The 12,380-nt window shown below is 39.9% G+C and overlaps 1 protein-coding gene across 1 annotated transcript in view; it reads right to left on the bottom strand.

Moving 5' to 3' along the window:
• Nucleotides 1–12,141, bottom strand: part of CALCOCO2 (calcium binding and coiled-coil domain 2) — a 38,873-nt gene extending 26,732 nt beyond the window's left edge. The window contains exons 1-5 of the mRNA XM_072111642.1: nucleotides 11,984–12,141; nucleotides 11,654–11,873; nucleotides 4,890–4,968; nucleotides 1,777–1,919; nucleotides 137–178 (exon numbers count right to left, since the gene is read on the bottom strand). Coding sequence (XP_071967743.1) covers nucleotides 137–178; nucleotides 1,777–1,919; nucleotides 4,890–4,968; nucleotides 11,654–11,833 — 444 coding nt within the window. The 5' untranslated portion in view covers nucleotides 11,834–11,873; nucleotides 11,984–12,141. The remainder of the gene's footprint in view (nucleotides 1–136; nucleotides 179–1,776; nucleotides 1,920–4,889; nucleotides 4,969–11,653; nucleotides 11,874–11,983) is intronic.
• Between the last annotated feature and the right edge of the window lie 239 nt (nucleotides 12,142–12,380).

Here is a 12,380-nt window from a genome sequence, read left to right as displayed (position 1 = left end):
CTAGCTGAAATTTTAGCTATAGTCTCTGCCAAGTTCCTAGTGGAGAGTAAATTATAGCAAATACATAGGGCAGAAGCACTTACGCCCCCGCCCGGCCTACAGCAGAAATATCTAATCTACAACAGAAATATCTTACCTGGAGTTCAACATTTTCTTCAATTAACTTCTTCATCTCAATCTGATAAAAAAAAAAATTGATATAAATGCATTTGGCCAGAAATACTTTTATTGTAGCTATATTAATCCTATGCATACATAAACTAACCACTAATGGTTAAACTAAACTAACCAATGAAGAGAAATTTACAAGCTAATCATTGAAAAAATAAATACATATTGATTCATTTCTTTCTATCTTTTGGTCAGATTTTGTCTCATTTTACATTTAGTACTCATCTGATTAAATGTTCTCAAGAAGTGCCCCAAGGACTCGGCTGGAGCTCCTCAATACCCCATGGCCCACATTTAGCAAAACAGTACAAACTGCAGTATGTGCAGTTATCCTGTGTAGTGTGCAGAGGGCACCAGATTCATGATTTGTGGCACACGTTCTTCATGAATCTGGCGTCCCCTGCACTGCCCTGACAGAGTGCACCAACTTTTTTTGGTGCACCTTTAACATGGGACATGCGACAATTATGTCTCTCTTTAAGACAATTGGCTGAGGTAGGAGCCTTCCAGTTTATCTCTTACCTTGGCTAAACACGGCTCTGCAGTCAGACAATGATGGAACTGATATTCGGAAGGACTTTTTATAAAATATTTAAAGTACAACTGTTTACAAAGTTTAGAATGTTTTTTTCTATAGCTGCAGTAACATTGTTTCAATATACTTTCATTACTTTATTGCAGAAGTTTCTCTGCTATGGTGTTGTTTCTGCCCTCCCCTGTTACCCTGCCATTCTGGTTGCTAAGAAAAATCCATACAGTAAAAGAGGAGAGATCAGGAGATGCAGTGCATGGAGCGAGGTGGTGAGGGCTGTGCAGGGTGCTAGTTCTGGTCTCTGCTCAGTAATTACAAGGATCTGTGTGCTACAACTGCAAGTAGACAGCCTTATGGGAAGTAAGGGAAGATGCTCTGCCCTCAGTGTCCTTAGATGATGTCACAACCAGGAAGTGCACATCCTCTTCAGGATAAACTGAAGTTGATTTTATAAGAAGGTCTGATAGATATATCAGGCTAGACCTCAAGCTAGGAAGAAGCCATCAGCTTGATATAGGCATAGTTGAAATTTTGGGTAAAGGATCTGTCCAGGTGTACAGCTCTCTCCAACTATTTTTGTGCAATTCTTTTAGACACTTCAGTATGAGAATATCTTTCAGTTAAAGGGGTTTTCTTGGCTAGGAGCCATTTATGATATTGATGACCTATGTGACACCCAGAACCCACAGCATACAATTGTTCTATATAATCTCAACTATATACTGAATGGAGACCCTAAAACTACAGCATACAACAGTTTTAAGCAGAAGACCCCCTTTAACTAGTTGTTAGTAATATTGCTTAGTTGCCACAAACATGAAAAATACTTAGAATTGGTTTGAACCTATAAATTACAAAATAATCCTCTAGAGGTCTCAACCTCTGACTCTATGACCCCCATAAGTTTAGAAGAAGGGACACTGTTGGCACTGAAGCCTGTCCCTTACTGCTAGGTTCCCTATATGTAGCTTCACATGCTTGCATATCACTGTATTGAGTATTATGATGATGGTTCCTGCATGAATAGTTTATATTGATATTCTCAAAGAAAAAAAAAACATACAAAATCGCACCTCGCTTGTCACCATCATGATATCATCTTCATCTTCTGGATTATTGTTACGAAACTGAAATGGAGTGCTAGCTCCTCGCACTTCTCCATTATGGTCCACATAGCAGAACTGGTAGTCATCATCATCCTTTGGGAGGTAGTATGCTTGAAAAAAAAAAGAAAAGTAGGGGTTTTATTGTAGAACCTCTCATCACTAGGAATAAGTGTTTAGGAGTACAGCTGAGCCTGAAGGTTTGGTTTGGGTAACCAACACTCACCCCCACTAGTAATACCTGTGATTGTTGCATCCATAGATCGAGGGTATTCCCCTTTTATATACTGCCAGCAAAGTGGCATTTAAGAGTTAACATCAGCGCTCGCTGCCAGCTCCAACTGCAGGTGTTAAGGACCCTAAACCTCCAATGTTCTGCACGGACCCTAACCCTAAGGGTCGTTCCTGCTCCTCACTACGCATGACTCATGTTACATATTTAATGTAATACTGAAAAACTCATGTCTAAAATAAGTATCCATTTAAAACCCCGCAAGGTCCTTATGGCCTGGATGTTTAGTGTTTCAAATCACTTTATTATTTCTGTTTGTGGCCCCAATTTAAAAGAAGATATACTTACCTCAGTCCGGAGCTCTCAACCATGTGCAGTCATTAGTGAAGCCGATGTAGTACACGCTTACTTTACTATGGATGCACCTACTAAACTGGATTTACTGCCACGAGTGTAGGTGCCGAGATCACAGAGATGATTCCATGTGCAATATCCATTTATCCCCAAGTATAAACATTTTTTTTCTAGTGGCCATGGATTAAAATTCCTCTCTTTGTTTAGAAACCTAATTTTCAAGTACCCTACATATAAAGCAAAAAATTATTAGGCAATACAAAAAGCACCTTGACAATAATCCAAAATGAACTAGGATTTTCTATATTTTCTGGTCTCTGCCTGAAAGGGGTAAACCCCATCTGAAAATAGGCATCTGCATTTGGGAGGTGTCTGCAGAAAATGCTACTTTTTTGTTAAATATGTTAAACATATTTTTAAAGGTAATATGCCAGATGCTATCATATCTCCCATACACTGCACACAAAAGTATAAAGTAGAATCTGCTCCTTAAAAGGAACCTCTCACCAAATTTGCACCAATACAGCTAGTGGCGGGTTCCCATAGAGCCCTAATGACTGACTTACATCCCCATAAAATCAACTTTATAGTAGATTGCCTGACATCAGAGCGGGCGTGTCCTTTTTGACCAGCCCCTCCCATCTATTCCTCACAATCTCTTATGCTTCCTTACTATTCAACACTTCATGTGACCAGGGTGTCATCTAAAGTCCTATATCCTTTACATTTGCCAAATGTATCACATGTCTTCTCACTTGAGTAGACAGGTAGCATGCCACCATAGACCTCTACTCCTCCCCATCCTCCATGCACTCATGCTGTGATTTCACTTAATCACATACATATATTGGGTAAATTTTGGAAATGTAAAGGGTAAATAACCTTAGATGACATCACCCTGGTCCATGTAAGGCACTGTGTAATAAAATGTATGCAATTATAAGTCATTTAAGTAAACAGAGCTGTATATGTCTGTAGTTGAATATTGGCAGACAGTCCCTAACTACTAGTTCCTGTTAATCAGGAACAAGGAGGCAGGGCAGTGATTGGAAGAGACACACAGCTGTCAGTCAAAATAAGGGGGTGTGGTTCACTGGCAGCCAGGGAGAAAACAAGAGTCATATCTTGAATAAAAGAGTCAAGTAAGCTAGTTTGCATATCAGAAAAATTAAGGTAGAGTGACAGGTCTTCTTTAAAATGAAATATACCATCTAAAATCAAGCATGATAAACTCATAGATCCATATACCATGACTTTAGTGATAACATTTTATTTGTTATCCATGGCCTCCTTCCTTCTAAAATCCTCTTTTAAATTATGCTAATTAGCTTAAGGGGCTACCTGACTTCATAGACTCTTATACTGACTAACCCTCTACCCTGCTCCCTTAGCACTTCCTGCTGCATTTTCAGAGCTCTGGGCGAGAACCGGTATAACAGCCTGTAAAGCCAGGGTAGTCCCCCAGGCTCATTAGCATAGTTAGGGTTAGGTAACTTGATTTTAGAAGGAAGAAGGCCATGGATAACAAACCTAAAAAGATAACCACAGTCACAGTGCCTGGATCTATGAGTAAGTGTTGAGCAATTTATAACTTTGGTCAACATTTAGTAAAAAAAAAAAATAGATATATATCCTGCAATTTCTTAGCAAAGTTCTCGAAATCAGCTAAAGCCCCTTGAGCTTATCTCTAAATCTGGTAGAGTTATGACTACTGTGGGATGGAGCTCCTGAGTTCTGATCCAGTGTCTTTAACAGGACTGGCTCCTATTTATAGAGCAGGATTTTTGTGCAACTATATGCTGTATAGCTCCATAGCCCGCCAGTGTTTTCATGCTTTACAAGAAATAGGTGCATTAAAATGTTGGTAAAAATTTTACCAAATTTGACTGTATTAATAAACTACCATACTATTGTATGAAATGTCCTTTCTAGAATTTCCTGTTTTATGTCAAATTTGACCCATTTATCTAGAAAGAAAATCTCCCAAAATTCATGTAAAAATGGAAAAACTAATTGACAAGTGGGTAGTTCAGTGTCCCTAACTGCCCTGACAGGTTCCCTTTATCTGCCTGTATCTCTGTTTATGTACATCACAGAACCATACGTTTTATATGAAAGACTTCACAAGAGATTTCGCATAAGAGAAAAAAAAATCTAGAAAGGACATTTCATACATTTCATGAGGGGGTTGTGGGGTAAACTCTGCTGACAGGTTCCCTTTAAGGGTAATGGTACATTGAGCCTTTAATAACAAAAATTGAATGTTCAGCAGATTGCATCTGATGTGAAAAAATACCTTGGAATGAGTCTGCTAAAACGTAAGCAGATTATTATTTCCTTGTTGTAGATTGGGAGACGCTACTCCCTGATGAGTAAATTGTGACCTTTTTATACTCTGTGGGGCACTAGATAACACATACTGCTGACATAAAGTGACAGACCTGTGTTGCTGTATACAAGCCTCTGCTATGACTCTGGATATACACCCGTCTCTTACCTGTGAATAGCACAGTGTTCTCCACGCTGTTCCGCGTTGAGATCCAGGTGAAATATTCTCTGGTAGTTTTCCATCCAACCTTCAGTGAGATATAGAAAACAAGCACAAATCAGACCTCACTTTACGATAGTGGACAGGAAGGTGGTTTCAAGGTCATTCGAAATATGTTCTATTTATTATGGATTTAGTTACATTGTACAAGTATTTTTCACCTTAATAGTCAAGCATTGCTTTACATTTTTTTTTTTTTTTGCAGGACCTGCTGTGTTTTTGAATTGCTTCATATTTGTCTGACATAAAGCTTATTGAATAACCTATATCGTGAAGTCAAATGTGTGTATATATCTCTGGATTTAAGATGTTTTATGACATTTGGACCAAAACTTTTTTTCTGAGAAATAATTTGATTTTGTGTTGCTACTTTTTAAGGATCTTAACTTTTTATATGTGTCAAGGTACCAAATTATGGCTTATGTTAGCAGGGTGTGTTTTTATTTATTCTAATTTTCTATATTAAATTTTTCTCACTTTTTGTGTCCTTTTTTTCCACTATCTTTACTGTACAGTTTGTGACATTTTATGTTGAAGGTCATTGCATTTGTGGCAATACCAAACATCAGTACCGTATGTTTAGTTTTTGTTTCACGTGAATTGTTTCACTTAGTTTTGGTTTCACTTACTTTTTTTATTTAAAAATAGGTTTAATTTTTGTAGTTAAATGTGTTTCATTTTTGTTAATAAACTTTAAATACATTTTTTTCAGTACCATGCAACTGGTTTTACCCTTTCAGGACTCAGGACACTTTTCTATGTTTTTGTGTTTCTGTTTTTTCTCCCCTCATTCAAAAGGCTATAACTTTTTTATTTTTCCATTTACAGAAATGTGTGAAGACATACTATGCCAGTGGCAGGTCTATACTGCTGGTGGGTGATTGGGGTGTCTGTCCAAATCACCCACAGCTGTTCAGCCGCCCCCTTCAGGGCTTTACATTTGCCGCCTGAGGTGGGACCTTCATCCTGCCTCATGGCAGAGGAGCCCCAAGCGCAACAGTCACCATGAATGTCATTTTTAACTGTTGACAGATTCCAAGAGCCTATGCTATGCTGTTATTAAAAACACCTTTGTTAGCATTCTGAATCATTTCGTTAGTTTAAAATAGTTTATATTACATTACCTGGCTCCCTGCCAGCAGCATGTGGTGATTCCCAAGGGAGGGGCAACTGCAGGCCGTGTGTGCCCCTGTATCCTCATGCATTCTTCCTCTCTTCCATGCCATCCCCCTCTCTCCCCTGCCTGCTTAATGCACATGACAGAAAGTGGGAAGGGGGAGTTGCACGAGTCTGGAGTAAAGGAGACTGACACAGGCTGCAGCTGCCCTGGGACTCATTACAGGCCGCTGGCAGGGAACCAGGTAATGTGAACTAAACTTATATAAATTACTGTAATGATTCAAAATGATGACAGAGGTATTTTTAAAATCAGCATAACATAGCTCTTGGAACCTATCACCAGCTAAAATAACCATCACGATGACAGGTTCCCTTTTATAGCCATTGAAACAACAGCTAGCACTTGTCAAAACATGCAGGCTTACACTACAACTTTTACAATGTAGCTTTTATTGCGTGATTTCTTCATCTTTTCCACTCCAGGAAATGTATCAGCCAAATGTTAATCCCATTCTCCACACTTCTCCCAGTTCTCATATCCACACTCTACCATGTGTCAGATTTACCCTGAAGTGACTTCAATAAGACATCTTGTGACCCAATTTACGTAAAACTAAGGAGCATATCCATCGCTATTCTGCAAGTTTAAGGACCAACCATTTTTAGTTTCCTATAGAGATCACTCTATGCTAAATGTAACATGACATTAACATCTTTAATTATGTGTACAGGCGGTCCCCTACTTAAGGACACCCGACTTACAGACAACCCATAGTTACAGACGGACCCCTCTGCCCACTGTGACCTCTGGTGAAGCTCTCTGGATGCTTTAAAATAGTCCCAGATTGCAATAATCAGCTTAAAATTGTCTGCAATGAAGCTTTATTGATAATTCTTGGTCAATTACAGCAAAAAAATTTGAAACTCCAATTGTCACTGGGGCAAAAAAAAAAAATTGTCGGGAACTACAATTATAAAGTATACAGTTTCGACTTACATACAAATTCAACTTAAGAACAAACCTACAGTCCCTATCTTGTATGTAACCCGGGGACTGCCTGTACATCTTTAATTGTTTTAATGGATTTTTTTATTGAATGGGTCAATTGTGGATCTGATAGTCTGTGACTATTTTTAGGGAGGGGAATCCAAAGAATAAACTCTTTCAAGCAGTTGATATAAAAATACTGTTGTTAATAGCAGACATGTCAGGCGCCTGGGTTCCTCCTCATGGTGGCAGCTGACTCGGTTTTAAGCCAGAGACATAAGCCCATGTGAGCACAGAGACATTTCATTCTATTTCCATCAGATGCTGGGACAGGGTTGGGTAATATTATCCCATCATTTGTTATTATGGATTTGCATCTATAGTTTTGCCCTCTACAATGTACAAGGCAATGTCCAGACCAGAATGCCATGCCGTCTCATTTCAGAAAAGTAGAGGTTTTATTACATTTTGGAAGTTGTTTTAGTTTCTTTTAACACTTATACACCATACACTACACTAATACTAATACATTACAATACACTAATACAGTAAAACCTCCATTAACTTCTCTTGCATCGGATCTAGCAACACACCCTGTTAAGGAATTTGGCATAGTCTACACTCAACACCAAAGCAAACATCACCAAGCGACACCTGCAAATATCAAAACAGTAGGGAACTATTCTAGTTAAAAGAACACTTTCACCATATTTTATCCCATTAAACTAATTGCCCCCTCCGGTAGGGTATGAAAGGTCTTTTCTAGAATTTTTCCTCTTTTATGTGAAATCTCCCATTAATCTCCTCCACTTGGGAAATATGCAAATAAGTTTTCCAGGATGGGCTAAGGAAAACACTTTGCTCTTGTTAAGGCAGCCCCCTTATCATCATGGAAGCCTAATCACATGATGTCGAAACAGCGCTGTATATAGTTTGGAATTTGTTCCTTCTGGAATATATATACAGTATATACTGTATACCGTATAAGCCTAATTTTACCACCAAAAACTGGGAAAACCTATTGACTCGAGCATACAGCCAGTCTCCTGCCCAAAAAAATAAAAAACGTAATACTCACCCTCCGGTGTCCGGATTGTTGGCGCAGGTCCCGATCTTTAGCGCGAGGCTCCGATCTTCGGGGTAGGTCCCGGCGGCTCCTCTTCTCTCTAGGCCGCAACTGCCAGCCACTGTGGTATTCCGACTTCCTCCAGGCCCCAAGAAAAGGCTAGGCCCCAGTGGGGGATGTTGCAGTTGTATGCAGTCAAGAAGGCGGAGACTTTAACACTAAAGTCAAGCTTTCCCCACCTTTTACCCCTTTTTCCCCTGTGATTGACATCATTTGGCAGACTTCAGGAGATATGGTTAGCATTAGAATGAAAGGGCTGTTCTGAGGCAAGGAAAGCTTGACTTCAGCATTCAATTCTCCACCTCCTTGACTTTATACAACCAATTTACCTCTCACTTTGAAGTTGATTTTCTAGATGATACAAATACACTGGGCCATGAAAGGAACATTATCTAGAAGGTGTTCATTTGGTTTACAACATACTGCTAGTGGTTTATTAGACAAATTTCTGATTACAGGTTCCCTTCAACTGAAAGGCACAAGACAGATCTTATATAAAATGAGAGCTGGTTATAAGCCATATCAGTTTTTACACCTTATTGCACAATTGTCACTTCTCGAAAATTGTAGTGTAACAGGATTACAGAAATCTGCTGACCTTTCTGTTTTATATACCTGGTAACTTCTAGTAACAAAGTTCACAAGATATGAATGAAGATAAAAATACATGTAATCAAACAAAGGTAGAGACTTTACCCGTCCATGTTCCCTATGAGTGGAAAGCCAAAATATATGGAACCTACATTTGGTATAGACAAAAGTATATAGTAACCTGGATGTAATTAGTACAATAGGGCTGTTCCCCAGTGTCTACCCATTACCCTTTCACTGCAAAGAATTCTTAGGATGTTACCCCAAATGTATTCTTCTTTGGACGTCACATGATGAGCAGATGAGGAGATGCTAAAATATATTACATAATAGTACACCTTATTATTTCGGAATAGTGTGATGGGGAAAGGCGACACTGTGGGGCTTATTTATTAAGGGTTGCGGATGGCAGTTTCATCTGACTTTTTGCTTTTTTCTGGGATTGCACCATTTTGACAGGTACTTAACAGGTCTGCACTGGGATTGTGTTGCACGCGATCGTTTTTTGGCGCAGTTGCCCTGGCTTCCATGCGACACAAATTGGGAGGCGTGCTGTTGGATGATCCGACTGATTCGGAATGAGCGCGGGATTTAACTTTCAAGTTGTGTTGCAAGACAATGCACTTACATGCACCAGGAAGAAGAAGGTGGACGCCAGTGGACCTGAGCGAGGAAGCGACACATGCAGGATATATAGTGAATCGCGGCACAGTGCATTATCGTCGGACAATACATTTTCTGTGAAATTCATCAGACAGGTAAGTAAATGTGCCCCTATGACTTTGACTGGAAAACATATTAAATACAATTCACCAAATAACATCCAGGATAGACATGGAGAGATCTAATGCTTGGGTGTTGCTTTGACCTCAATCAGCTATAATCTTCATGTCATGCTATGGTAGGTTTTTAATATTATGTTATAAAAGGTTTTTTTTGCTGGATATTTTCCTCGCTGCTCATGTTGATTACTCTGGAGATATCAATGCCAAGAATCTGGCTGTAAAATTCCCACTGTTACAGGAGAGCTGCCTTTGCCTTTGATTTTGGATTACTTTAATTTCACCTTTGTTCACACTGACAGTAACTACAGCATGTTATTTACACCTTAGTCTCAGCAGTCTCTACTTCCTTGGTGGGAATAACCCCACACGCTACCGGTTTAGTCAGCCCTCGGGCAGTCTCGCTAGAGTGTTTCATTAGCAGCACTTTCTCTCTTAGGCCAGCTACTCACAAGCGAGTTTGTTCCCACAAGTGCGAGTACAAGATGACGGGACCGAACCTACAACTGCTGCACTGAACTCAGCATATCAGTTCTGTGCTGTAGCTTCAAGCTTTGTAGTTGGCTTGTCAGAACAAACTCACTTGTGGGCAACCAGTCTGTGTCAGGTCTTGTACACCAGTTTTCTTAGGTTTCCTTTAAGGAGAAAAATAATAACCCTTTAAAATGGTCATTTTGACCACCTTAACATACCTTTACCTAGGGGTATGTTATATTACCTATAGTGATTTGCTGCCAATAATTTAGCAATTTCTATGTTGCATAAAAAGAAAAATGTACCAATAGGCAAGCATTTCCTTATTAGTTGTCATCACAACTTTACAGGCCACCTGTAACCCTAGTGGCTGATGACTACCAACGCAGTACCATACATGAAAGGTTATGACTGGCTCACAGGTGCATCCACTGGTGGGCCCCTGAGCTTGGTGGGCCCCAGGACCTGCATGAGTATCACAGCATGTCATACAGATATTATTAAGCATACATCATTTTGACCAACCTATAATAAAATGGGTAGCGTATACCTCATGGGGGCTGGCTGTATACCTCATGGGGGCTGGCTGTATACCTCATGGGGGCTGGCTGTATACCTCATGGGGGCTGGCTGTATACCTCATGGGGGCTGGTCATGGGGGCTGGCTATATACCTCATGGGGCTGGCTGTATACTACACCCTCGGCTTATACTCGAGTCAATAGGTTTTTCCCAGTTTTTGGTGGTAAAATTAGGGGTCTCGGCTTATACTTGGGTCGGCTTATACTCGAGTATATACGGTAAATTATCTTGCATGACATAAAAATATAGGGAGGAAGTTAACATACGAACGCTGATGTTTGATAGAGGCCAACGCCCCCTGTCCCGGTGGATGAATCAAGATGGTTAGAGCTGTGTTTGGCGGTCACATTGCTGGGCAAAACAGTTTTTTTTTCTTAAAACTCACAGGCTTTTAGAAATTGTGCAGGCACCGTGGCCCACTCCACACATGGTCACACCCCTCCACACTTAACATGCGTGGAGGTTACTCAATCTCAAAAAATTCATACTTCAGCCACAATTTTGTATTCTGAAGATCTAGATAAAGTGAATGATTCTGATTGGATCAAGGTTAGATACAGACTACAGTGGCTAATCCATTTTGTGTGCATCCAGAGGGAACCCAACCTTGTCAACAGGTCCATCACAGGAGATCATATGATTCAACTCAGATTCTTACTTGTATGTATGTAACTTATCCTAAAGACGAGCACTGCCAGATGTAACTTATATCCTTTCCCTCTATAATAATTTATTTATATAGCACACTCAGATTACGCAGCACTACGAAGTGTTTTGCTAAATCTGTCCCTGTCCCCAGTGGGGCTCACAATATAATCAACCTACCAGTATGTTTTGGAGTGTGGGAGGAAACCCACGCAAACACGGAGAGAGCATACAAACTCTTTGCAGATGTTGAACTGGGTAGGACTTGAACCCAGGACCCCAGCACTGCAAGGCTGTAGTGCTACCCATCAGCCACCATGCTGCCCTATGCAGTTCAACAATATACATCTGTTGGAGATACAAAGGCATGTGTCCTGAAGTGTAGTGTATGATACATTCACACTTACCTTAAATATTCCAATCCAGTCTTTTGGGTTGCAGGTAAAGCTTTCATCTTTACAAAATTTGCACCGAACATCAGTATTGGGGGGATAGGATTGTTTCACATTTATAAAGATGACCTTTGAAAAGTTGCTTTCTTCAGGGGAAATAATAGAAGTGGGTGGTTTCTCGGTCTCAAAATCCATAATCAGATGAACATCAAAGCCTGGAATATGTCACCTGGGCCTGTACCCAAGGAAATAAGACAATAGGTACAACTTATAGATATAAAGTTTCTAAACAAACAGATCTACTAGCACACAATACACAGAGCTACCAATAAACAGTCAACTTACCAGCAGAAATCCAAAATCTTAGAGAAATTAGTCGAGAAACCAGATAAGGATTAGGAGCTGCGTAAGTCTTAGCCTGAAATGAAAGTGAAAGATACTGCCTGATAATTTATACAGGAAGCTTCTGGACTGGTTCCCGCTGGAGCCTTACCCCCCTCCACTCCTCTCAGCTGTCACCGCTACCCTGTGTGCAAACATCTTAAAGCTACAGAGGAAGAACTACTCCACAGAGAGCTGCAGGTGAAATAAGGATTGAGCATGTCACAGATTTCTAAGTACGGTAAATATTATTTCTAGAGTAAGCTATTAACATGAAATTCTCACCAGATGTCAGTAACAACCTACCCCATCAACTGAATCAAGTTTAGCTCAATAATTTATATATTAAGACATATTAACA

This window comes from Engystomops pustulosus, chromosome 6 (assembly GCF_040894005.1).
Source record: "Engystomops pustulosus chromosome 6, aEngPut4.maternal, whole genome shotgun sequence".
Classification (NCBI taxonomy): Eukaryota; Metazoa; Chordata; class Amphibia; order Anura; family Leptodactylidae; genus Engystomops; species Engystomops pustulosus.
Note: the sequence above shows the minus strand (reverse complement) of the source record. Positions and strands in the feature narration are given on the sequence as shown.